General features: G+C 37.3%; 1 protein-coding gene across 8 annotated transcripts in view; it reads left to right on the top strand.

The window, feature by feature from the left end:
- The window catches only part of PTPN13 (protein tyrosine phosphatase non-receptor type 13), a 186119-nt gene that overhangs the window by 148459 nt on the left and 11320 nt on the right, over window positions 1–26340 (top strand). For 5 of the 8 annotated variants that reach the window (XM_032592941.1, XM_032592944.1, XM_032592945.1 and 2 more), the window contains 12 exons: window positions 905–1088; window positions 2933–3091; window positions 3605–3776; window positions 3877–4087; window positions 7742–7812; window positions 10483–10544; window positions 12730–12823; window positions 13496–13633; window positions 13735–13823; window positions 20785–20840; window positions 23654–23760; window positions 25281–25429. In XM_032592941.1, coding sequence (XP_032448832.1) covers window positions 905–1088; window positions 2933–3091; window positions 3605–3776; window positions 3877–4087; window positions 7742–7812; window positions 10483–10544; window positions 12730–12823; window positions 13496–13633; window positions 13735–13823; window positions 20785–20840; window positions 23654–23760; window positions 25281–25429 — 1492 coding nt within the window. The remainder of the gene's footprint in view (window positions 1–904; window positions 1089–2932; window positions 3092–3604; window positions 3777–3876; window positions 4088–7741; window positions 7813–10482; window positions 10545–12729; window positions 12824–13495; window positions 13634–13734; window positions 13824–20784; window positions 20841–23653; window positions 23761–25280; window positions 25430–26340) is intronic. The other 3 variants (XM_032592946.1, XM_032592943.1, XM_032592940.1) reach the window with 1 other exon arrangement.

The following is a 26340-nucleotide window of genomic DNA, read 5'->3' as shown; positions in this document are numbered from 1 at the left end:
GAAAGTTGTTTGTATTTCACCGTAATTCATAATACTTACAAGAAAGAGAAGAGACCTATTTTGATACTGATGGGGTAGGAGAATAGGGAGTACTAATATAAAGAGAAGTGATTGGTGGGGAGGAGGCAGTTTGCAAAAGGTAAGCATAGAGGCAAAAAAAGGAAAAGACTACATCTGTACCTCTAACAATTATTCATACGTTTTACTGTTTGGTTACATCTTTGTGTATATCTAGGTGCAGCCATACTTGTTCAAGTTCTTTTGGTGTTTTGGGGGTTTTTCCCCCCATTGGATCATCCAAAATAACCATAGGAATAAGACTTATATTCTTTTTCTATTTCTTCTCTTTCTTATTATGTTGAAACACACATTAGGCTTCTGAGAATATTGGCTTCAGCCTTTAGTTAATGACTAGGAATCAAAAGTCTATTTATTTAACCTGTCTTACTAATTTATGCAGCTTGAAGAGCTTCAAAATAGAATCTGGACAGGGGCACCTGGGTGATTCAGTCGGTTAAGTGTCCGACTTTGGTTCAGGTCATGATCTCACAGTTCTTGAGTTCGAGCCCCATGTTGGACTCTGTGTGCTTTGGATTCTGTGTCTCCCTCTCTCCCTGCTCTCCCCCTGTTTGTGTGCTCGCTCTCTCTCTCTCTCTCTCTCTCTCTGTCTCAAAGATAAATAAACATTAAAAAAAAAAAAGAATATGGACAGAGAATAAAAATGGGTATTGTTAGCATCTAGCAAACATGAAATAAATTCATAGTCCAGAGTTAGGCAAAAATTAGCTAGGAATGCAATCATAAGCAGATATGAATATGTGTTAAGCGCTTTCTGTTTGTGGCACAAACTTACTGTATTGACACTGAAATGTATTTGAAAATAGTCTTGCTTCTTTCTCTCTAGCAGTCCTCCTTCCCCTCTACCACTGGACATGACTCTTGGGCAGAGCTATCAACCCCAATCAGAATCTGCTTCCACTAATTCAATGGATAAATATCATATGCATCACATTTCTGAGCCAACTAGACAAGAAAGCTTGACATCTTTGAAAAATGACTTAGAAAACCACCTTGAAGACTTTGAGCTGGTGAGTTGTTTCCTCTGTATTAAGAAAATTCTGGGGCACCTGGATGGCTCAGTTGGTTAAGAGTTGATTTCATGAATTCATGTCATGAACTCATGTCATGTCATGAACTCATGATCTCATGTCATGATCTCATTGTTTATGAGTTTAAGCCCCACGAAAGTCTCTGCACTGACGGTATGGAGCCTACGTGGGATTCTGTCTGCTCTTCTTCCACTCACACCTTCACACACCCAATCTCTCTCTCTCAAAATAAATAAACGTAAAAAACAAATTCCATGTTTTGTCAGTTAAGATGTAGTTACACAAAGCTTCCCTTTAGGAAAAAGGCTGTCTTTTTGAGTAGGTTCATATCCAGGTCCAGTAAGTAGATAACATATCTGCTGTGTTTCTCTGCCGAGAATCAGGGGAAAAGACAAAAAGACCTGGATATAAATCCTGACGCTACCACTGACTTGCTATAATTGGGCAGATGCCTGTGGAATTACTTCATTCATCTGAGCCTTAGTAGTTCTGGCTATAAAATGGGGCTAGTAACCTCCTAGGACTGTGATGAGGATTAAAAGAAATATAGGTAGAGTACCTAATACAGTATCTACTATTTCCCGAATCCTGATGAGTTGCCTATTTAATTTCTAATCAAATTTGAATGTAAGTTTTTCTCTTCCACACTTTTTTGTATATGCCCAAATGGAATCCTTTACATTGTACAAATAACCCTATAACTTCTGAATCTTTAAATTCAGTTTGGAAGCCAAATCTCCAAGAATAATATCCTTTACATTGATTGAAAGTCAGCCTTTTTCAATATTGTTTTTATTATCCGAGTAATAAATATTTATCATTGGAAAATTTAAAAAAAACAGATTTAAAAAATACTGAAACCACTGATAATCTCACCACCTAAAAATCATAAACATTTTGGAGTTAATCTCTTCAGATACTTGGTTTGCCTAGAAGAGTGTGTGTGTGTGTGTGTGTGTGTGTGTGTGTGTGTGTGTGACATATACATCTTCAGTTTCATTCTCAGCAATAGAAAATAATCTTTTCAAAAAGAGAAAAAAATCTTTGCAAGATTTCCTTTAGAAGTATGTCATTACCCCTGTAAACTATAAGCAACCTTCATATCTCATTCAAAATCTTTTTTTTTTTTTTTAATTTGAGAGAGAGAGAGAGAGCATAGGCAGGGGAGAGGGGCAGAAGGACAGAGAGAGAGAGAGAGAGAGAGAGAGAGAGAGAGAATCTCAAGCAGGTTCCAGAGTCAGCATGGAGCCCAACACAAGGCTTGATCCTACAACCCTAGGATCACGACCTGAGCCGAAATTAAGAATCGGATGCTCAACTGACTGAGCTACCCAGGCACCCCTCAGTCAAAATCTTTAAAAAAAAATTTTTTTGTACAACTAAATGAAGTTGTAATATCTAATCACCTAAAGGCTTCATGTTTTTACAAGAAAACCTTTTCTTTTGTGGCTCTTGACATCTATCTTAATTGCTCAGAAATAGATGAAGAATTTTCCTACACCTTCCCCTCAAAATACATATCAAAGGATCATCAAAGTATAACCATTCATGTGTCCTTGTTTACCTTGAAAATACAAAAATTGAAGCATGAGTAAGTTTTGTCTCAGCCATCTTTAGATAAACACATAGTGTTGTTTCTAAACCCAACTCTTAGATGGGGATACATTCTATCTAGAATTGGATAGACCTAGCTTCACTTGGCTAAGATCAGTAATCTTTTAAGGTTTGATTTCCTCCTCTGCTATTCAGTAGAAATAATAGTCATCTCTGTTTGTCAATGGGCAAAAATAGACAACCTAAAGAGTCGCTGTTTTCTTCCCTAGGAAGTAGAACTCCTCATTACCTTAATTAAATCAGAAAAAGGAAGCCTGGGCTTTACAGTAACCAAAGGCAATCAGAGTATTGGTTGTTATGTTCATGATGTCATTCAAGATCCAGCCAAAAGTGATGGAAGGCTAAGACCTGGGGACCGGCTCATAAAGGTGAGACATTAAAGAATGGATTTATGCAAATGTGACCAGAGACCATGTCAGGGCTGGAGAAGGAAGAACAAGAAGGTTGAGTTAATATAACACTCCATTTCTTTGTTTGGTTTACGTTTTCCTTCTCCACCTCTTAAAAATAAAGGCCTTTGTATAGTTAACAGTTTAGAGAATGCTGAAAGTGCCCTTTTTAATTTGAAAGTTCCTCTACTCTTACTTAAAGCATTACATAAGCTGTCTTGAGTCTTAGGGACAGAAAGTTTCTTAAATTACCATGAGGATAAATTTCCTATATTAGCAAAATAATGATGCATTTGTTAGATATTTTACATTATTATTTCACATGTAATTACTTGCTCATTATACTTACGATTTCCACAGTAAAGGGAATTAGCAATAAATTAGAGACCATTCTCTTACTGGCTAAGGTAGAGCTAGGGAGATTGCTGTATTTTCATGGCAACTTCTCTTTCCAAAACTGTAATCTATTTTGCCTCTTTCTCATTTTTGTAGGTTAATGACACAGATGTGACAAACATGACTCACACAGATGCAGTGAATCTGCTCCGAGCTGCACCCAAGACAGTCAGATTAGTCCTAGGACGAGTTCTAGAATTACCCAGGATGCCAGTGCTGCCTCATTTGCTACCTGACATTATATTAACATGCAACAAAGAGGAGTTGGGTAATGCACATTCAGGCTGTGTGCAGTGTGATTTTGTTGGCTAGGTTAAAAGTAAGTACTCTTAAGACTAAGGAAAACCAATATTTTCTATTCCCTAAAGGTTTTTCCTTATCTGGAGGTCATGACAGCCTTCATCAAGTGATATATATTAGTGATATCAATCCGAGGTCAGTTGCAGCCATTGAGGGTAATCTCCAGCTATTGGACATCATCCACTATGTGAACGGTGTCAGCACACAAGGAATGACCTTGGAAGAAGCTAAGAGAACATTAGACATGTCCCTTCCTTCAGTGGTGCTGAAAGCAACAAGGTACTCTGCAATACTTGTGGGTTTTGTGTGTTTGCTCATGTTTCAGGCTGTTGATCACACTTACGTTATCTTAAAAAGATATTCCTGAATTAGTAACTCACAGACTAAACTGGCAGTTTATAAAGCTAGAACAGACTTCTTAATAGGAGATTCCAAGAGCACTTTAAGTGGATTAGTGTTTGGATACATATTTGCAGTTGATAATAGGGTGGTTACCACATTTGTCAGGATGTTTTCAATTGCAAGTAAAAGAAAATACAACTCAACAGTGGTTTAAACAATAAAGGGAACTTACTAGTTTATAGGATTTAAAAGTGCAAAGATGAGGTGGTCATCAGGTGAAATTTGATGCAGGCTATGGCTCCATTTTTTGCTGTTTTCAATTACTCTCTTTTCTGTGTATGTGTTTCCTTCATGATTAAGTGGCTTTGTCACTTAACACATGGCACCGTCCAGAGCAATCTTCTAACAATTCTCACCAATAACCATGGTAAAGCAAGGACTGTCTGTTGATTGCCTTAGACCTAAATTAAGGCTATCGCTTGAATTGAGACAAAGAAATAAGAATATATCAATTGGCCTAAGCCAGTCCTGGCCCATTCCCAGAGCTGGAACAGAGTCAGTTCTGCCCAAACGTCATGTCTACAGCCAATGAGGCATAGAATTGTCACTTTCACCATACCTCATGACAATTTCACATTATAAGAAATGCTAATGGCAACTTTTCCTTCACTTAATAATAGAAATAAATTGAAAAAAAAAGTATGCATTAGTTTCAAATTACTACAAATGTAGTGGCATAAATGATAAGTTTATTAATAGTTCTGGAGGTCAGAAATCCAAAATGAAAAAAAAAAAAAAAAGATCCAAAATCCAAAATGGATTTCAGTTGGCTAAAATCAAGATGTTTTCAGGGTTGCATTCCTTCTTTAAGAGGTTACAGGAGAGGGGCGCCTGGGTGGCTTAAGCGTCCGACTTCAGCCAGGTCACGATCTCGCGGTCCGTGAGTTCGAGCCCCGCGTCAGGCTCTGGGCTGATGGCTCAGAGCCTGGAGCCTGTTTCCGATTCTGTGTCTCCCTCTCTCTCTGCCCCTCCCCCGTTCATGCTCTGCCTCTCTCTGTCCCAAAAATAAATAAATGTTGAAAAAAAAAAATTAAAAAAAAAAAATAAGAGGTTACAGGAGAAAATCCATTTCTTGCCTTTTCCACCTTCCAGAGCTTCCCTTCCATCCTCAAAGCCAGCAGGCATAACACTCTACTTATGTTGTCACATCTCTTTCTCTGACTCTCTTTCCTCCCTTCCTCATTCATTTATAAGGACTTCTGTGATTACATTGGGCCCACCCAAGATAATCTCCTCATCTTTAGATCCTTAACTTACATCTTTAAAATCCCTTTTACCCAGTAAGGTAACATATTCACAGGTTTGGCGGATTAGGATGTAGCCACCTTTGTGGGGCCATTATTTTGCCTACCGTAATGTACATACAGCCAGACTTTCTAAATTACACATTTATGTTACATTTATGTCTGTGATACATGGTGAGTTTTACATAGTATGTCTTTAAAAGTATAGAATGTATAATTAAATCATTTGATCATAAACATTTGTTCCTTCTAAACCTTTAAATTTGATTGTGTACTTTTTTTCTTTGAATATAATCCCTAGTCTGTTTCCCTCATATATTTCTTTTTTTTTTTTTTTTTTAAGTTTACTTATTTATTTTGAGAGAGAGAGAATCCCAAGCAGGCTCCAGACTAACATTGTTAGTGTGGAGCCCGACACGGGGCTCAATCCCATGAACTCCAAGATGATGATCTGAACCAAAATCAAAAGCCAGATGTTTAACCTACTGAGCCATCCAAGCACCCCTACCTCATATATTTCTAAAAATTAGATTGGAATACATTTATTTTCATAGGTGTAGCTGAATGTTAATGAGTGGAAGAGGAAAGTGTTCAATCTGGAAAATATTTTTGTGAAAATTAACATCTCTGTGAACCATAGATCCAGCTAATTTTTTTGCCTCAAAACTAGTAGAGTACCCTTCATGCTAGCTCTAAAATCACTTTCTTTTGCCCTTCTGCTTTTCTCTTCACTTTAGTCACAATAGATATAGTGGTGCTAGTCACAATTACTTTCCCCTTCGTTCTTCTTCCAGCTCTCTCCACTACTATATATATCTACCCTCTTTGAAGCCCACAGCCAGCAATAACAGAGAGGTATACATTTGTGGTAATTGTCTGTATGTCAAGAACTGTACAGGGTCTGTGGTCTTACCCAACTTGCAAGCTAATAAGCCAGCCTGTTATTGTTTCTTGGATGCTGGTAGAAGGTATGAAACTCCTGGGTCAGAAACAAAATACTTTTTTGGTAACCACAAGCAATAATGGCATGGTATTGGGACAAGTTCCACACATCTTCTAAGTCTCCTGAAGATGACACATGTGGCCTAGTGGATTCCTGCACATGCAGTGGGTTGTAGTACCAGAGAGAAATACCATGAGAAGAAGAGGAACCCTCCCCTTCATGGCAGCCTGTAAGAAAACATGCTTTTTATTTGGAGAAAGAGTTTTCCTCATCCCTCAAGCTTGCTCATCACAAACATAGCCTTGAGAACTGGCCCATATAAAAAGCAGTCAGGGCCTTTCATTTCTGGGGTACCCAGGAAAAATATGTAGGATGTGTAGGGCCCATGGTAAATTGCTTCTCCCAGCACTATATACTTTAGGCAACCTCTCTTTTCTCTCAAGTACTAGCAGTGTTAAGATTGCATACCAGTCCTCTGTTTCCAAGGTGATGTCTTTTTAACAGTTTTTCACATTGGGTGGTACTATCCTTCTTATAATCCTTTAAAAATATATATATATGTATATATGTATATATATATAATGTATATGTATATTGTATATATGTATATATGCATATATTGTATATATGTATATATATAATGTATATGTGTATATAATACATTGTATGTATATTGTCTAGATTTTCACTTTAAATAACTTTTTTAAAAGCATGTATCGGGGCGCCTGGGTGGCTCAGTCGGTTAATTGGCCGACTTCAGCTCAGGTCATGATCTCACGGTTTGTGAGTTCGAGCCCCGCGTCGGGCTCAGTGCTGACAGCTCAGAGCCTGGAGCCTGTTTCAGAATCTGTGTCTCCCTCTCTCTGACCCTCCCCCGTTCATGCTGTCTCTGTCTCAAAAATAAATAAACATTAAAAAATAAAATAAAATAAAATAAAATAAAAGCATGTATCAAGGGTTTCAGATATACAAAACTTAGTCATCTATAATTCCTAAGTTATCTTTGAACCATCACCTGAATGACAGTGAACTAAGTTATTAGATCATGAATATTACAAGTGTTTTAAATGAGGGGAAATACAGTAATGTGTTAATCCTAAACCCAGAGAAAAATTATGTAAAGAAATGATTCTTAATCTTTTTTGGGTCAAGAATATCTCCCTCTAGAAAAGAGATAGATGAAAACTGATAAATATTTTGTCTACAGCTTCCGGGTGCCTAGACCCCCTGAAGCCTATCTAGAATAAAATTCTTGTGGCTCAATAGTTACCAGGTGGTTTGAAGGGTATTTAAACAAACATCTTAAATAATTTGGAATTGCCTTTTCTTTTTTCTATAACACAGAGATGGCCATCCAGTGATCCCCAGTTCCAAGAGGCACACTCTTGCAAACCCACAGTCAACCAAAGCCAACGGTAAGGATACATTCATTTTGTGACACAAGTAGTTATGCAGAGATAACTATTTTTTTTTTCCCAAAAGCAAAATTGGAGACTATCACTACAGTGTTTTTATCACCCTTCCAGAGTGCTTTTCAGGATCTCTCTAAGTGCAAAAAATCACATTTAAATAAAAGCATCTCTAAAATTCAGTGCGTAATAGGAAATAGTTGAGCAGCATGAACCATGGGATTTACAGCCAGATAGACCTGAGTTTATCAGTTCTGTGTGCCCTTAGGAAGTTACTTGATCTGTATCCAAGCTTCTATTTCCTATTAGTAAAATAAAAATGTTAGTACTATCTATCTTATAAGGTTATAATGAAGCATAAATACAATAATAATATGTGAAATGCTTATCATAATGATTGTCACATAGTAATTTATTCAGTTATTGAATCTCTTCTCTGTGCCAGGCATTGGTCTGGGCATTGGGAGCATGGTAATGAATACACAAAGTATCCGTCTTACATTCTAGCATAATAAAAGAAATTGTAGTATTAGTGGTCGCGACCCCTGCTAACATAAATTTAATGCTTATTCTTCAGAATAAGCATTCTTCTAAGTGCATGAGTCCTCAAAACAACCCTGTGAGAATAGTGTTACTATTATCCTCCGTGTATAGAAGGAGAAACTGAGACACAGAGAAGTTTGATAATTTACCCAAACTCACAGAGTTAATAAATGGGAGAGCCAGAATTTAAACCTGGGGTTTCTGATTCCATGCTCTCATTCACATAATCGGGCTCAGTAAACGTAGCTTCTGATGCCCATGATAAGAATGATAGACGTGGGAATGTGGTTGAAATTAATGTATTTGAAATGTGAATTCAGTACTTCATACATAACTAAACTTTTAGGTTATCAGGCAGTAACATCTACCAAAAGAATCTCACTACTACAGTTGTAGTTTATGTTCAAAACACTAAAGTACATTTGTTCCCCTCCTCGCCAGTTTTCTTGAATGCCTTAGGGATCTCAGCTTCTCTCTAATAGTTCCAGTTCACGTTAGAGGGGGACTATCTCACAGAACAGTCAGGAGAGCATTTTTCTAGTGACTTACGGGTAGTTACTTGTTGCCTGTTTGTAGTTTCAGAGCTAAAGAGAGCTAAGCCCTGCCCACCTTGTAGAAACTGCCTAGTGAACTGTCTTTATGGGGTTCTCTCACTTGACTCCCTTAGAACTGATCCTTTATGAGTTCTGAAAATCAGTATCAATAATAGGAACTCTCTTATAGTGATGGGAATATAAAATGGTACAACCATTTTATAAAACAGACAATTTCTTTTAAAAGTTCAGCATGTGCCTCCCATATGATCCAGCCATTCCACTCCTTTTTGTTTACCCAAGAGAAAAGAAAGCATATATCCATACACAAAAACCTGTACATTAATGTTTTAGCAGCTTCCTTTGTGAAAGCCAAAATCAAAAACCACTCAAATGTCCAAAAACTGCTGAGTGAAGAAACCAATTGCAAAATATCCAAACAACAGTACTATTCAGTAATAAAAATGGTCTGGTACTCATAGCAACCTAATCAAAATAACCAAAATAACCCCTCCAAATAAGACAGCTGAGTGAAAGAAGTCAGACAGAAAAGAGTTTATACTGTATTATTCCATTTATTCAAAATTAAAGAAGATGGAAATCATAGTGACCGAAAGTAGACTAGTGGTTGCTTAGAGACAAGGTGAAGGGCAATTAGGGGAACAGGAGGGAGACAGTACAAATAATAAGCTATGATGTTCTGAACTATTCCAATATGACTTTTTGAACTAGTAGTTTATTACTGGTATGCTTTTTCAGTACTTTTCTTGGAAGGTTGATAATGTTTTATACCTCCTGGAAATAATATTAAAAAACATTCTTGACTCTTTGTAATAACATCATCCACATAATTACAGAAATTCATGTCTAAAAATTTCATGTCAACCTTCATCTTTCTAGGTGGAATTATTTTTAGGTCATTTTCAAATAGAAGTCCTTGAGTACACAGATCGGTACATTTTTTTTCTTTTCTGTTCTTTTCTTTTTTAACTTTTCCAAACTCTGCTATATGTTTCAAAGTCTCTTAAAAATATAATTTGATGAATCAAATGATTTTTAAATATGATTTTTAACTGTAATATGTATTACATTTTTAATGTAATATGCATTGAATCTTTGTACTGGTGGCTAAGAGTTAAAAGTAACATTTGGTTTAGACATATATTAAAAGTTCTGTTTAGTTGTATCCGTAACTTACTTTACTGTGTTAAATTGATAGCCGTTATGAAATGATATGAATGGCGCACTATCTTTCCTTAAATAGTGAAGTTAGTGTAGATCAGCACCTGTGATGCCTCTCCCATTCAGTTGAGAGAATTTACATTCAGTGTCTGATACTAGAACCATCCAGACCGAACTGAGCTTTTGTGCAGACTATAGTATTTTCTTTTAAGAAATTAGCTTTTCCCTTGGGATAAACCCTTTTCTAATAATATTTGATTTTGTTAGCTGGTTTTAAATCATTTTGCAATATGACCTCTTTTAGTGCACTAATGAAAATAAGAACATGCACAGAAATGTGGGTTTTCTTTCACTGTTTTGATGTCCCTATTGTGGTTCCAACTGGCTCTTCTCTTACTCTCTGTGTTGTTCCTTTCAGGTCACCACACTGTGGAGCCTTGCCACAAGCCTGCCCTCACTCCTAGTAATTCATCCTCCAAGGTAAGGAAAAGGCTACCTTCTTCCTATCATACTGCCTTAGCTAAATAACCAGCTTGTTTGTGTCTTGAACCAAACTGATTTCGCATTTAAATATTTGCCTTTTTTAGAAACATGTACTGATGTAAGGAATATATTTTAGGGAACTAAATAGACCTTGCTGAATAAAGCACACAGTGTAAAGGTCCTACATGAGCAACCCTACATCATTTGGCACATATTCAGCTCTTATGTAAGCTAAGCTCTTAAATGGATAGCTTCAATACTTAGATCTTTTTATGAAAGTTCACAGTTCTTTTGGTTGTGTGTTAGATACCCAGAAGAGAAGAACATACATAATTAAGAGTAGAATTGGTCCTTTGAGTTAATATTGGTCAACAGTGACCCTCAAATGATAATCCCCTACTGCTAGTAAGGAAAAACAGTACTGACAAAAGAAATAGACATACTTGCTTTTAGAAGGACATGGAAAATGCTTTACCTCATAATAAAATGTAAGAACCTAAATCATTTAAGATTAACAAAGAAAAATCTGGAAGTGAATTAGCAAAGCTACTTTAATACGTAGCTGAATTCCACTTCAAGCTTTCTCTTTAAGGCTATGTGTATGCCCATTCATTTGGCTAACATTTCTTTTTATGATTTTCTTTTGGCATGTAATGAACATTCTAAAACGATCCCAGCTGGATATCCACTTTGTGGAATTGTTTAATCCCACACACATCCCATACAGTCTGAGCCCCACTGTTTGAATGCCTTTCCACATAAGCTCCAGAGCTGAGGCATTGCTCTCCTAGTAATCTGAAAATCCTGTCATCTCAGCAAAATCTGGACAAAAGCTGGATTTAGCATAGAAGGTAAATTTAGTGACCAGAAGGCCAAAATTCCATGCCTTTCATCTCACTGGTCCAGCAAGTCTTTAAAAGATATTGCAATAGAAGAATTATTAGGCAGAAATGATTGGGGCACAGAAATAAAAATGCCTTGGTCTTGGTATGTTTGTGAATTGAGAGAAAGCAAGACCCACTATTCCCTGTTTATTCATAAGGTCTACAGTTACACAGAGCTGGAACACCTGGATTTTCATGTATTTCTAGTGTTAGTCATGTTGTATGGTGCTTATTTTCTTTTTAAATATCAGCATGTTGTTGAAAGGGAGAAGGGGAGAATTTCTTTTTAAGTTAACATAAAACACTCAGAAGCTAGGACCTTGGTTATTCATGGTTGCAAACATTTTTTGTTGGAGTTAAAGTCTTTCAGGAAGTCTCTCAAGCAGTACTCTGTCCTTGATGCTAATGTCTGTGCTATGAATTTCTCATGAAGATTGGAGTTTCACAATCCAGTAAAATTGGACATTGTGTAACCACTATTTATGAAGAAATAATTCTATTGCGTCTATCATTTCTACTTTTTATCTTGATAAAAAGAGTAAAATCTTTGGAGCAAACCACCTTTTATTTGTATAAAGTTATTTCATTTTATCCTAACCATTTAATTTTGCATTTTTACCCAAATCATTTTTCTTTCAATAGGCCATGTACCATGAAGTGTTCACAATTTACCATTGAGTTAGAAAGTTAAATTCTGTTCAATAAGTAATTTGTATTTATGAATCCATTGTTATTCTTTTTAAATTGAGATGAGATTTAGACTAGACTTAAAAATCTTTATATCCAACAGTTGACCAGGATGTGAAACTAGAGTTTATGTCCAAGTCACAGCTTCACAAATACTTAAAAGATTTTTTCCCTTTCCCCCAACTTATTAGTTTAGTAATCCTATAAAACTTTTAGAAAAGATTTAAAGGAAGACAAGTCTCATAAAATATGCCTCAAAAAAGAGATTTCTGCACTCAAATAAGCTTAGGAAATACTACATAATAAACTCTTGGCAACTCAAAATTTATATTAGTAAACACTGTGAGAATTCTTAGAATAGAAATACTGATTTGATGTTGTATTATCTGCTGTTTCCAGAGGTTTTTGGCGATGGAAAGTCCCATTCTCTTTGTACATTCCATTGTGCTGATGTTTCCTAGAAACATTCATCTATCATGGAGAGATATCAAATGGATTATGTACAAAGAAAGAGGGAGAGAAGGACACGATGGGGCAATCTACAGTCCCTCCCTAATCCTGGAAGTTAGCAAAATAGTAAACTAATGATTTGCTCTGGTTTCATACTTTAGGTTAATGGGGAAGAAATAATTGAAGTTTTGTGCCCTGAAGGAAAATGCTCTACTTATCAGATGAAGGGATCAGCAGACTTGATTCTCTCCAAAGGTAGTTTTTCCAAATCAGTCATCCAATTACTCTAAATGTCCTAATAGTTCAGGTAATAAAGAAATATTAGGTATTGGGCTTACATGTTTCTATAGTGTAACAAGAGAAGATTGTTGTTCAAAGAAATAAAAGAACAATGTAAAATTAATTATTGTTCATTGCATTACTGTGCAAATGTGCCTGTATCCTAATATTAAAAATATTTTTAGATGATTAAAAAGATAGCTGGTTTTGTTTGGTAGTGTTTCTTACATTCCTTGGAAGCAGCAATTCACAGGTAACCTAATAAGAAAATTTTTCTTGGACATGTATGGGCTACCCTATTACATCCTTAATTTTTGTAACCTAACTTCTTGAGTTTCTTTCATGAATTAGTAATTTGGAATCAATTTAGGAAAATAAGCATTAAATTCTTGATGTCTCATGGAAAGATTTATTCACAGACATAGATTTTGGTTTGTTCTTTTTAAGCTACATTTGTGTGATCTTCTGTCACAGCAGCCAGAGGAGTGCTAGAACTAGAAATGTCTGGTTTGCATGAGTCTAACCGCTTTTCCAATCATGGCTGCCTTTCGAAGTAGATGCTTGAAATTTGAAAGACCTGATGTAGCGTCTCTTTCTCAAATCAATATTTTTAAAGTAAAATCTCATGTAAAATTACTATTTTTCAAGAATCTAATGTACAAGAAGATGATATTTATGATGATCCTCAAGAAGCTGAAGTTATTCAGTCTCTGCTGGATGTCGTGGATGAGGAAGCCCAGAATCTTTTAAACCAAAATAATGCAGCAGGAGATGTCAGTGTTCCAGGTAGATGAACCAGAATGAATAAGTTGGTACACTAAGGAGTGCAAGAAGGAGGCCTCTAGGAAGCATTTTAATTTCTCTTGGCCCACTTATTTCTTCCCCAGGTTCATTGAAAACCAATGGGAAGTTATCTGAAGGGAGAGCAGAAGATACAGACTGTGATGGTTCACCTTTACCCGAAGACTTTACAGAGGTAAGGATAAGAGCTAGATAAACACTATAGGATGTTATGTCTTGTTAGAATTATGTATCTTCTTACATAAAGTTTGCTTTCTCTGCTGAGGCCTTATCTCTGCCTCCACCAACCCCACCATTTCTGATTTTCCAACACCACTCATCCCCTGCCCCAACTCTGGCATTTGCAGGTTTATGTTTACTTGTCTGGTTCCTGTAGACATTTGACTTTACAGCCTATCCTAGTGTGCTAGGGCTGCCACAACAAAATACCACAAACTGGAAGACTTAAGAAACAGAAATTTATTTTCTCACAATTCTAGAGGCTGGAAGTCCCAAGGTGCCAGCAGAGTTGGTTTCTGGTGAGACCTCTGTCCTCCACTTGCAGATGACCACCTTTTCACTGTGTCCTCACATGCCCATTCGTCTGTGTTCATGCACCCCTGGTGTCTCTTCCTTTTCTTATAAGGACACTAATCCTATTGGATTAGAGCCCCATCCTTATGACCTTATTTAGCCTTAATTACCTCCATAAAAACTGTCTCCAAGCAGTCATTTTGGGGTTAGGGCTTCAACCTGTGAATCTTGCGAGGGACACAATTCAGTCTATAACACAATCTATGCTTTAACAAGTTATAAAATATAATTAAATAAAATTTCATTCGCAATAGTTAAATAAAAGCATAGGCATAAATTCAACCCAAATGTACAAAACCTATATTATGAAAACTTTAAAACTCTACAAAGAAGCAGAAGAAATATTAAAGAGAAACGTTTCTTATTCCTTGATAGAAAAGCCCAAAATTTAACTTCTCCCTAGATTTACCCATAAATTAATATGGTCCCATAAAATATTTCAACTTTTTTTTTAATGTTTATTTATCTTGAGGAGGGGAGTATGAATGGGTAAGGTTAATAATGATGGGTAATGGGGCAGATAAAGATGGGTAAGGGGCAGAGAGAGGGGGAAAAGAGAGAATCCCAAGCAGTCTCACTCTGTCAGTGCAGAGCCCAATGCAGGGCTCAATCCCATGAACCATGAGATCCTGATGCTGAGCCTAAATCAAGAGTCCAACACAACTATCTGAGCCACCTAGGAGCCCCTTCAACTTTCTTTTAATGAGAGGCAGACTAGCTTGGTAAAATGATTTTAAAGTTCACTTGGAAGAAATTAGGATGTAAAACTGTTCAGGACAAATCTAAAAATTAAGGTTTATGGAGGGAGAATATTCCTACCAATTATTAGTAAATATCACGTAAGTTGTTCTACCACCAAAGTGTAGATGGATCCCGCAAATATACACGTTGAGAATTCAAGATGTTAAAGACCAAACCTTTTGGGACAGTCCATCCTTTAAATTTAATAAATTGACACTTGAATATGTGGGACATCTGCTTCAGAAGAGATTTTGACTAATAGTAAACAAAACAAAGAAAGTGAAAAAACAAATTCAGGAAAGGAGAAAACAAAGTACTGAGATAAAAACATGAAGAGGTTATATTTGTATCAAACTCTAAATGTGTTAAAATCACTATGGAAATTATATTCATAAGCAGACAAATTCAAAAAAGACAAATATGACTAATCTTCGTAGCTGAAAGGAAGACTAAGCCAGTATTCTGGAAACGTTTTCTGTTTCATTTTATATTTCTAGAATGTTGCCTACATTTGAGTAGTTTTAAGAGTTACCTAGAATTTCTGAAAATATTTAGTTTTTCATAAGTTTGCTTCTTTGGGACCACCCTAAACAAATTGTAGATTATTTATTGAACTGGCTCATAATAGTGTGTTCTACAACCCTGGAAGTTGTTTTGTTTTTTGTTTTTTTAACTTTTATTATTGAAGTGTAGTTGAAATACAATGCTCTATTTTCAGTTATGCAACATAGTGATTTAACAATTCTATACATTATGCAATGCTTACCACAGTAAGTGTAGTTAATCACCTGTCATCCTTCAAAGTTATTACAATGTTATTGATTCTCTTTCCTGTGCTATACTTTTCATTTGGTGACATTTTTATAATTAATTAATTTATTTTAGGTAGCTCCATGCCCAGAATGGGGTTTGAATTCATGACCCCAAGATCAAGAGTCACATGCTCCACCAACTGAGCCAGTCAGGTGTCCCATGACATTTATTTTATAAAGTTTGTATCTCTTAATCCCCTTCACTTATTTCACCTATCCCCTCAGCCCTGCCCCCTCTGCCAACCACCAGTTTGTTCTCTGTATTTATGAGTCTGCTTCTGTATTTTGTTTGTCTATTTATTTTTTAGATTCCACATCTAAATGAAATCATATGGTATTTGTCTTTCTGACTTACTTCACTTAGCATGATATCCTCCAGGTCCATCCATGTTGTCACAAATGGCAAGATCTCATTCTTTTTTATGGCTGAGTGATATTCCATTATGTATATATACCATATCTTCTTTATTTATCTATTGTTAGGCACTTAAATTGGTTCCATATCTTGGCTGATGTAAGTAATGGCTGCAGTAGGGGTGCTTGTCTGGCTCAGTTGGTAGAACACGCAAGTCTTGATCTCAGGGTCATGAGTTCAAGCCCCACATTGGGTGCAGAAATTACAAAAAAAAAAAAAAAAATGTTTCAATAAACATCAAATTTGTGTTTTCATTTTCTTTGTGTAAATACCCGATAGGGAAATTACTTGGATTGTATGTACAACCCTGAAAGTTTTAGGGTTTTAACCCTGAAGGTTTTCTCATGAGTCAAAAGTTAAGCTACTTTTGATATTATAAATGATATTATGATGATATTATAAATAGTATAGTATCACACACGGTCATTTGTCACTGTCTTGTAACTTGTCACTCTACACTTAACTACCTCTTAATGAAGTACTTCAGGCCAATGTCTGAGCTTTGTTTATGAATGAAGGATTGAATGCCAGTCATATACATAGTGTAAATCATCATCTAAAGTTTCAAAACTATTCACTTAGCTATTGCTGAACTCGTTTGACCCTGATTAAGCTGGGGATAACAAGGTAAAAAGGTATATCAGGGTTTCTGTCCTCAATTTGCTTGTATAGTCTAGTAGTCAATTTGGGAGCTGTACAATGTAAATAAGTAAGTACAATTTTTAAAACTATAGTAAAAACATGTCCTGATAAATGTTTATATGGAATCCAGAGAATGTTACAAAGAATTGTGGAATAATAGGGACTATACAGGAGTAGATGGGTATGGTTATTAAGGCTTCCGAGAGAATTAGCATTTTACTTATTTATTTTTTAATGTTTATTATTGAGAGAGAGAGAGAGAGACAGAGCACAAGTGGAAGAGGGACAGGCTCCAGGCTCTGAGCTGTCAGCACAGAGCCTGATGCGGGGCTCGAACCCACGGACCGTGAGATCATGACCTGAGCCAAAGTTTTAGCATTTTAAAGGTATTTGGTAGGTGAGAAGCAATAGGAAAGAGCATTCCATACTGAGGAACTGCTTAGCAAGGACATGAAGGTCTGGATCAGCCTGGGACATTCAGGGCACTAAATCATCGCAAGTAGGGTGTCATGTGGTATCTTGAAAGCTAAGACTGAAGAGATAGGGAGGGGTGAGTTGAGCAAGTGACTTAGATGTCATGGCAAGGAATTTGGTCTTTCTACACCTCTGGACAGGCAACTTTCCTGAGAGAGATAGAAACATGTCCCCCATTAGCTCAAAACATCTAAGATGGAGAGAAGAAAGGCATGGCCTCCTAAGACATGACATCATTGTGCTGAAATACATCAGCACACTTCCTATGTTGTTTCTAATCCTGGTTATTAATCAGAAAACAATAGAAACTTTCAGTGGCTTTCCATCACCTATAAGATAATCATGCTTGACTGACTGTAGGATCCTGGCTTTATGGGCATTCGACTGATGTAGTCACACAGCCCTATGCTTAGAAGAGCTCCTCATGTGCTGTGCCATCATCTTGAAATTCTCAATTTTTTAACAAGATATCCCATATTTCCATTTGACAATGGGCACCACAAATGATACAGTTTGGTCTTGGACCCAGGAGATATCTCTGCTCTTCGTTGCTGGATCTGGATTCTTTGAGCAATAGGATAACAAACCAACCTTCAGATGGGCTGGCCTTGGTAAAATCTAAGTCTTTTCCTTGAGGCAGTGCTGCAGCTGCCTTCTCTTCCAAGAAGCCTACAATCCAGAATGAGAAGAGAGACCGAAGGCCATCTCCTTAACCCAAACCTCCCCCATACACAGGTGAACTTTGCAAAATAGTGGGAAATTTTTCTTTAAGTTTTTAAATTCCAGTTAGTTAACATACAGTGTAACATTAGTTTCAGGTGTATAGTTTAGAGCACTTCCATACAGTGCTCATCATGACACATGTGCCCCTTAATCCCCATCACCTATTTAACCCATTCTTCCACCCACCTCCCCTCTGTGGTAAACCATAGAATTTCTTCTCTATAGTTAAGAGTCTGTTTCTTAGTTTGCCTCTCTGGTTTTTTCCCCATGATTGTTTGTTTTGTTTCTTAAATTCCACATATGAGTAAAATCGTATGGTATTTGTCTTTAACTTATTTCACTTGGCCTAATACTCTGTAGCTCTGTCCACATCCTTGTAAATGGCAACATTTCATCCTTTTCATGGCTGAGTAATATTCCAGTGTGTGTGTGTGTGTGTGTGTGTGTGTGTGTGTGTACACATACATATCTTCTTTATCCATTTATCAGTCAGTGGACATTTGGGCTCTTTTCATAATTTGGCTATTGTAGATAATGCTGCTATAAACATGGGGGTGCATGTGTCCCATCAAATTAGTATTTGTATGTCTTAGGGTTTAATTACCCAGTAGTGCAATTGCTGGATCATAGAATAGTTCTATTTTTAACTTTCTGAGGAACCTCCATACTCTTTTCCAGAGAGGCTGCACCAGTTACATTCCCACCAACAGTGCCAAAGGGTTCCCCTTTCTCCACATCCTCACCAACATCTGTTGTTTCTTGTATTTTTCATTTTAGCCATTCTGACAGGAATAGTGGAAAATTGATATTGTTGTAGTATCACTATATTTTATTTCCAATTGGGTTTTATCTCACCATTTTCATAATAATAACATTTGACTCTTACAAAAGGCTTTATACTTTTCAAAAGTATCACACTCATGGTAGATTCTTAGACCAGGCTTTTGATGGGAAATACGAAATCCAAATGACTTTACTTGGAAAAAAATCAACCCAGACTAAAATCATCAACTTGCAGAAACAGGTAACATCTAAGAAGCTTCCTTTTAGTTATCCGTGGATAAAAACAAGCTACATTTTTTTTCTTCCTCCATAGAAATTCTGCATTTTCCTCAAATAAACTGAAGTTCATATCAGAATAACTTAATTATAAATACTTCTTAAGTCTAAAGGTCTATAACTGAAAGATCATATTAAAGATTATTTATATCTTGGGGCACCTGGGTGGCTCAGTCGGTTGGGCGTCTGACTTTAGCTCAGGTTATGGTCTCACGGTTCGTGGTTTCAAGCCCCATGTCAAGCTGTGTGCTGACAGCATGGAGCCTGGCGCCTGCTTCGGTTTCTGTGACTCCCTCTCTCTCTGCTCCTTCCCCGCTCATGTTCTGTCTCTCTCTGTCTCTCAAAAATGAATACACATTTTTAAAGAAAGATTTTTTATATCTTTATTAAAGAAGTGAGACAACCTTCTGTGGCTCAGGCATAAGCACGTGTAGGCACACAGTGGTAAACAGACGTGGTTCCTGCCCTTGTGGAGCTTATAGTCTAATGAGGAGGACAAGAGAATGATCAAATAAACACCCAAGTAAACATGAAATTACAAGTTGTGATAAGGTCTATGAAGTTTAAAAAGAAAAGAAGTGGTGCCTGGGTGGCTCAGTTGGTTTGACGTCCGACTCTTGATTTCAGCTCAGGTCATGATCCCAGGGTCATGGGATTGAGCCCCACATCGGGCTCCATACTGAGCATGCAGCCTGCTTGGGATTCTTTCTCTCTCTCTCCCTCTGCCTCTCTCCCCACTCGTGCTCATGCTCTCTCTCTCTCTAAAATAAGAGAAAAAGAAAAAAAGTGCTACAAATAAAAGCAAATGGATTATGGAGGTAAACAGAGGCCAGATAATTCAGGGTCTTGAAACGAAAGGACTGTCCCATTTGTTAAGATAACTTGTCCTAATAAAGATTGGAATGTAAGATTTATTAATCATCTAAGAATGAAACTTGTCATCTTCTGATTGTAGCAAACTGCACTTGCAGTATTTGGGTCTCTGAGACACCATACTCAGGTAAAGTATGAGCTGATTGGTCTATGTTCTCCACAGAAGGACCCATCACTTTAATAATAAAAGGGCAAGAGGGGCGCCTGGGTGGCTCAGTCGGTTGGGCGGCCGACTTCGGCTCAGGTCACGATCTCGCGGTCCGTGAGTTCGAGCCCCGCGTCGGGCTCTGGGCTGATGGCTCAGAGCCTGGAGCCTGCTTCCAATTCTGTGTCTCCCTCTCTCTCTGCCCCTCCCCCGTTCATGCTCTGTCTCTCTCTGTCTCAAAAATAAATAAAACGTTAAAAAAAAAATTAAAAAAAAAATAAAAGGGCAAGATAATTTAACACACTGAAAATTACTAAGATTTTTCTAGAGAGCCCATTTTCAGATTTTAAAATTGAAGTAGTGTAAAAATATATACTGAATATGCATGTCTAATCATACTTCAGCTATACATCTTGTCTTCTCCTTACCTCTGTACCATTAATATCCCTTATGAGAAATGAAAAGCCAGTCAGTAAGTGGGACCAGCAAAACTCTTGGGCCACTGAAGATGCCTTAGCCACAGTTTGACATTAATTGAATGTCATACGTGTGTTTGTTATATGAGGATGGACATGACAGAAAATATAGGAAATAAGTAACAGAAACAAATTGAACACTGAGATTGTTTGATTTTTTTTTTACAATGGGCTAATGTAATTTTTATTTCTCTTTATTGTAGTCTATCAAAATGAATGGCTGTGAAGAATATTATGAAGAAAAAGTAAAAAGTGAAAGGTAAGAAAATAATCCCTTAAAGTATATAACAGGGGCACCGGGGTGGCTCCATCAGTTGAGCATCTGACTTTGGCTCAGGTCATGATGTCACAGTTCATGAGTTCGAGCCCCATGTCAGGCTCTGTACTGACAGCTCAGAGCCTGAAGCCTGCTTCAGATTTTGTGTCTCCCTCTCTCTCTCTGCCCCTCCCCCACACGTTCGTTCCCCCTCCTTCTCTCTCTCTCTCTCTCTCTCTCTCTCTCTCTCTCCCCCTCCCTCTCAAAAATAAATAAACATTTAAAAAAATTAAAGTATAAAAATTCCATTGCTTTTTAGAAGTGCTCTGAGGTGGGGGTACCTGGCTGACTCAGTTGGTGGAGCATGTGACTATTGATCTCAGGGTCATGAGTTCAAACCCCACCCTGGGTGTAGAGATTACTTAACAAATAAAATCTTTAAAAAAAAAAAAAAGGTGTTCTGAAGATTTTCATTTAGATGTTGCTTTTGAAGTTAATTTATTCTTTTCCAATGAAATGAGAATGTTGACTAAATTATGGACCTATGGCTGAATATTAAGAATGTTTTTAAAATACTGTTATAAGGGTTCAGGTGGCATGTGACAATGTATTTGTTATAACATTCCTCCAAAAAACAGTATCCTTGACCATGGGGAAAAAATGAAAGAAAGTCTAAAAGGGAAAGTGCCAATAATGAGGAAAGTCTAGCAAAATCTGGGCCAGCTGCCAATAATTGTAAAGATACAAGCTCTGCCCTGTTAGGCAAGGGAAGGGGAGGAAGGAGGTCGGGGAAACTAGTATATCTAATTTATTTGAATGGCAGTTAGAAACATTATTAACATATAAATTTTATCTACATGTTACTAATTCTTGGATACACTTTCTTTTTGATTTTAACATTTCTGAAATGAAGGGCCTTACAACCATCAATATAATTTCTTCCTTAATGTGAACAAAATAATAGTGTATCTTACAATGATGAGTGTCAAAGATTCAAAGAATTGTAGTACATAACCTTCAATCTAGCAATTTCATTTCTAAAAAATGGCTCCCACTACCACATGTGTGCAAAGACATTTCTACAAAAATGTAATTGCAACATCATTTATACTTGTAAAAAAATAATTACACAAAATAAATTAGGGTAGGGGCGCCTGGGTGGCGCAGTCGGTTGGGCGTCCGACTTCAGCCAGGTCACGATCTCGCGGTCCGTGAGTTCGAGCCCCGCGTCAGGCTCTGGGCTGATGGCTCAGAGCCTGGAGCCTGTTTCCGATTCTGTGTCTCCCTCTCTCTCTGCCCCTCCCCCGTTCATGCTCTGTCTCTCTCTGTCCCAAAAATAAATAAACGTTGAAAAAAAAAAATTTAAAAAAAAAAAATTAGGGTATACGCCTACAAGCACCCATGAAACACTAAAGCAGCTAATCAAAGGAATGATAAAGGAGGGAATGCCTGACGGAAGGATCTCCAAACTATACCCTTGCAAACAAAATATATTTATTACATGACAAAAGCAACCTCATTGATGCAGAACTTGCAAATTAAATGTTAATTGCAACCCATAATTATCTGGAACAGAGGAAAACATTCACCATAAAAGCAACATAATTGCTGCCCCGTTATTGACGTTGTGGAACCATTGTACATGTCTTGTTTTAATGGTCTATACTAATGTCAGACAGATGTACTCTGTTTTGTTCCCCCTGAATATCATAAAATGCAAAAATGTGTTCAGCCTTTTACATTATGCTTTTTCATCTCATTGCTAAACTTTTGTCCTGCCTGGATTCTCTTTTCTAGTCATCCACCCTACCAGCAAGATGGCATCTACTGTGTACCCCTAGAATAATGGGAACTTGTACTGTGTTTTATTACATTACTTGAGTGTCCTGATGCAGAAATGTCCCTCCAGCCTCCACTTGTAGCAAAAGACAGATGTGCATCAACAGAGACTTCTATAAATAAATTAAGATACATCCATATGGTACAATAATAGTAGGTAGCTGTTAAAAAGACACAGAGAGCTCTACTGACACAGTTGTAATTGGTTATCTGTGTTGAAGCGGGCAACAAACCACTTTCTCTATCTCCAAGGGACTCCTTCAATCTAACGTCCAAAGACAGGATTTGTTTGAAAATAAATTTTAGACTATATTAAACAATTCTGTACTTCAGTTTAATTTACATCTACCAATAAATCTTAGGACTTGTAGGCTTGGGTTTTTCAAATCAGATCAGCTGGTTTTTTGTTTTTTTAATTTTCTTAACATTTACTTATTTTTGAGAGACAGAGAGAGACAGAGCATGAGCAGGGGAGGGGCAGAGAGAGAGGGAGACACAGAATCTGAAGCAGGCTTCAGGCTCTGACCTTTCAACACAGAGCCCAACGTGGGGCTCGAACTCACAAACTGCAAGATCATGTCCTGAGCCAAAGTCAGATGCTTAACCGACTGAGCTACCCAGGCGCCCCCAGACGATCTGTTTTTAAATATCTTGATAATTGTACAGGAAATAAGGGGTTCAAGGATATTCTTTTTTGAGAGAGAGAGAGCATGCATGCACACATGAGTGGGAGAGGGGCAGAAAGAGACAGAGAGAGAGAGAGTGAAGGAGAGAATCCCAAGAAGGCTCCACACTGTCAGCACAGAGCCCGATGCAGGGCTCAATCCCATGAACCACGAGATCATGAGCTGAGCTGAAACCAAGAGTCAGACACCTAACCGACTGAGCCACTTGGGTGTCCCTCAGGGATATAATAGTTAAATGCATTTGGGGAACAAAACTGAAGAAAATATTACAAACGTGTTTTGTTGTCATAGCTTGATTCAAAAGCCACAAGAAAGGAAGACTGATGGTGACAATGAAGTGGCCTGGGCAAGTGATGAATTGCCAATGGAAACAACAAACCTTGAGGATTCCAATAAAGGCAAGCATTTTATAAGCCATTTTTTTCATCAAAAGCAATGGATAAAAAAATAAGTGTTTGAAAATCACAGTTTTCAGAATACAGAGATATGCTATTTCTCTATATGTGTGCATTATTTCGTTCTATACATTAAATGAAATTACATAGGCAAACATCAGCGTTTAGTTCTCTAAATAGGTATTTGCACAGTTGGAGGCTAAAATTCTCAGTGGCTTGAAGTAAAACACACAAATAAATGTGTAAATATGTTAACTGGAAACACAAAGTCACAGTTTTGCCAATCTGGAACGAGAAGTCAAGGAGTACATTTAATTTATAATAAAACAGGTAGAATCGCTCAAAGAGGGAAAATTATTACCCTTGAATCTCAACCTCATTTTTTAAAAGCGAGAGTCAATTGCTGTGTCCTGTTACTGCCTCTGTGACTTTATAACTGAGCCAGTAGAGAAATGAAGCTCTATTCAGTGTTGCATTTCTCTTTTTTTTATAGAAGGCAGTGTTACACTAATGCAACAAAAGACATGGTTTTGTAATTTGAAGTGTTGTTAAAGGAAATTAAAGTAGTTGAATGAACACCTTTTTGATTTATGTGGACTGTTAGTGTCCGTGATGGTGCTTTTGTCAAATCCCGTAGCCCACGCCCATCTCCAGTGTTTGAGCTCCCATTGCCTTTACGCTCAGTTCTGTAAAAGTTTACAACTACTTTCGAGGAGTGAATTCTGTGTTTACAACTAGCCTTCACCCCACCACATGTTCCATTTCTTGAGATATTGTACAGCCTCCTATGTCCTACAGAGCCTGGCATTATTGTTATCTATGTAGTAACTCTCATCAGAATGCTTTAGTTAACTAATTTACAGGTATGTCTGCAAAGTTACACTTATGCAGACTATAGCAAGAACTCCCTCCTACTTTTTTCCAGGATAACAGTTGCTTTCTGATAGGAGTAGTTTCCACAGAGCAGGTACTAAATTAGATACATATCTCTTCTAAGGCACTGATATCACTTATTTGATAAGCTCCTGAAGACCCCAACGTTTCACTTGTATTGATAAAACTGTCAAATGCCAGAGATACTGGCACTGAGTACCAAGGGAGGGTAGAGAGAGGAGACATCAGTGTTTCTAATGCAATGTCCCATTATGAAGAATTTCTGAAGCATCCCACTTCATCTTTTCCCCATGTGCTTGGAAGCTAATTAAAGTGCAAAACAATAAGAGGACTAGATACATTCTCATCAAGAAAATAGTGCCATCTGAGTCAAGAGAAGCAAAAAAAAAAAAATTCAAACTCTTCTAGAAACTGTAAGTACACAAGAGCCAAGGGCCTTGCCATGGCCAAGATTTTCCTATGTTGATTGTAGGTATCTGCCTACCTGTTCTATTGCCTTATTAATTCTAAAGACTCTTCCTCTGGTAAAAATAGAGGAGGTAAGAACAGGCACGAATCCGTTCCCTTATTGGCTAAATCAATTATGTGGGAATTTTTTTTTAAAACATCGACTGCTGTCTTCCTGTTAGATCATCCGTTCCTGACAAATGAGGAGCTTGCTGCAGTCCCCATCGTCAAAGTGCCCCCCTCCGGTAAATACACCGGTACCAAGTTGAAATCAGTCATTCGAATGTTGCGAGGTTTGTTAGATCAAGGGATTCCTTCTAAGGAGCTGGAGGTAAGTGGCTTCTGCCAGTGATTCTTTATCAAAGTTTTATGCAAGGTTAGGAGAAATTTTGAAAAGGCCCATTACCTCACAACTCTACTTCCAACTACAAACACCATCCTGTCCTGTCTAGCAGGAAATTAATTTTTCCAGTTAGGATCCTAATAGTAGTGGTTTAAAGAGATCTCTTTAGCTGCTTTGGAGCTTGATAAATCTCCCGAAAGATTACCCTTCCTGCCTCATAGTAGTGATAAAGAGGCTTTTTTTTTTTCAAGTTAAGTGTCAATTCCAACCATCCACTAAACTTCATAATTAATACACTGTTGATGTAGTTCATTAGCAATAGTTTCTAGTTTAATACAGCTCCAGAAATATGCCCCTCAGTTCAAAGAGGCAATGGTTCAGAGCCCTTGCTCATGTCATCTTGCTGGCAACATCCATATTTACCATGAGACAAAAGAGGAATGTAGCACCCCTGTGGTTTTGGGGCTTACCTGGCTCATCTCTCTCAAACCATATACTTGCTTTGCCTACTTCCTGAGCTTTTCATAACCACTGAAGTGAAAGGAGCTAACTTCTCCTGAGAGCTTCTGCAATGTGCTAGATGCTTTGTATTAAATACTCACAATAATGTAACTCCCATTAATAGATTTGGAAACCAGCTCACAATAGTTGAGGTATACTCTCCTCCATTTTGCAGAAATGATTTCTTTCTTTAAGGTTTAAATGTCACCATCCCACAGACCTGCCATCACAACCCTTTATAAAGTAAATCTGTATTTTTCTCTAACACAGTAGCTTGTTAAGTTCTTGACACATATATCACAGTATGTTTACTTCTTTACTGCCTCTTTCGCCCAATGGTCTGAAAGCTCTAGGAGAACCAGAATCATATCTTCCTTCTCACTACTGTATTCCCAGCA

Source organism: Lynx canadensis, chromosome B1 (assembly GCF_007474595.2).
Source record: "Lynx canadensis isolate LIC74 chromosome B1, mLynCan4.pri.v2, whole genome shotgun sequence".
NCBI classification, from domain to species: domain Eukaryota; kingdom Metazoa; phylum Chordata; class Mammalia; order Carnivora; family Felidae; genus Lynx; species Lynx canadensis.
This window is presented reverse-complemented; position numbering and strand designations above follow the sequence as displayed.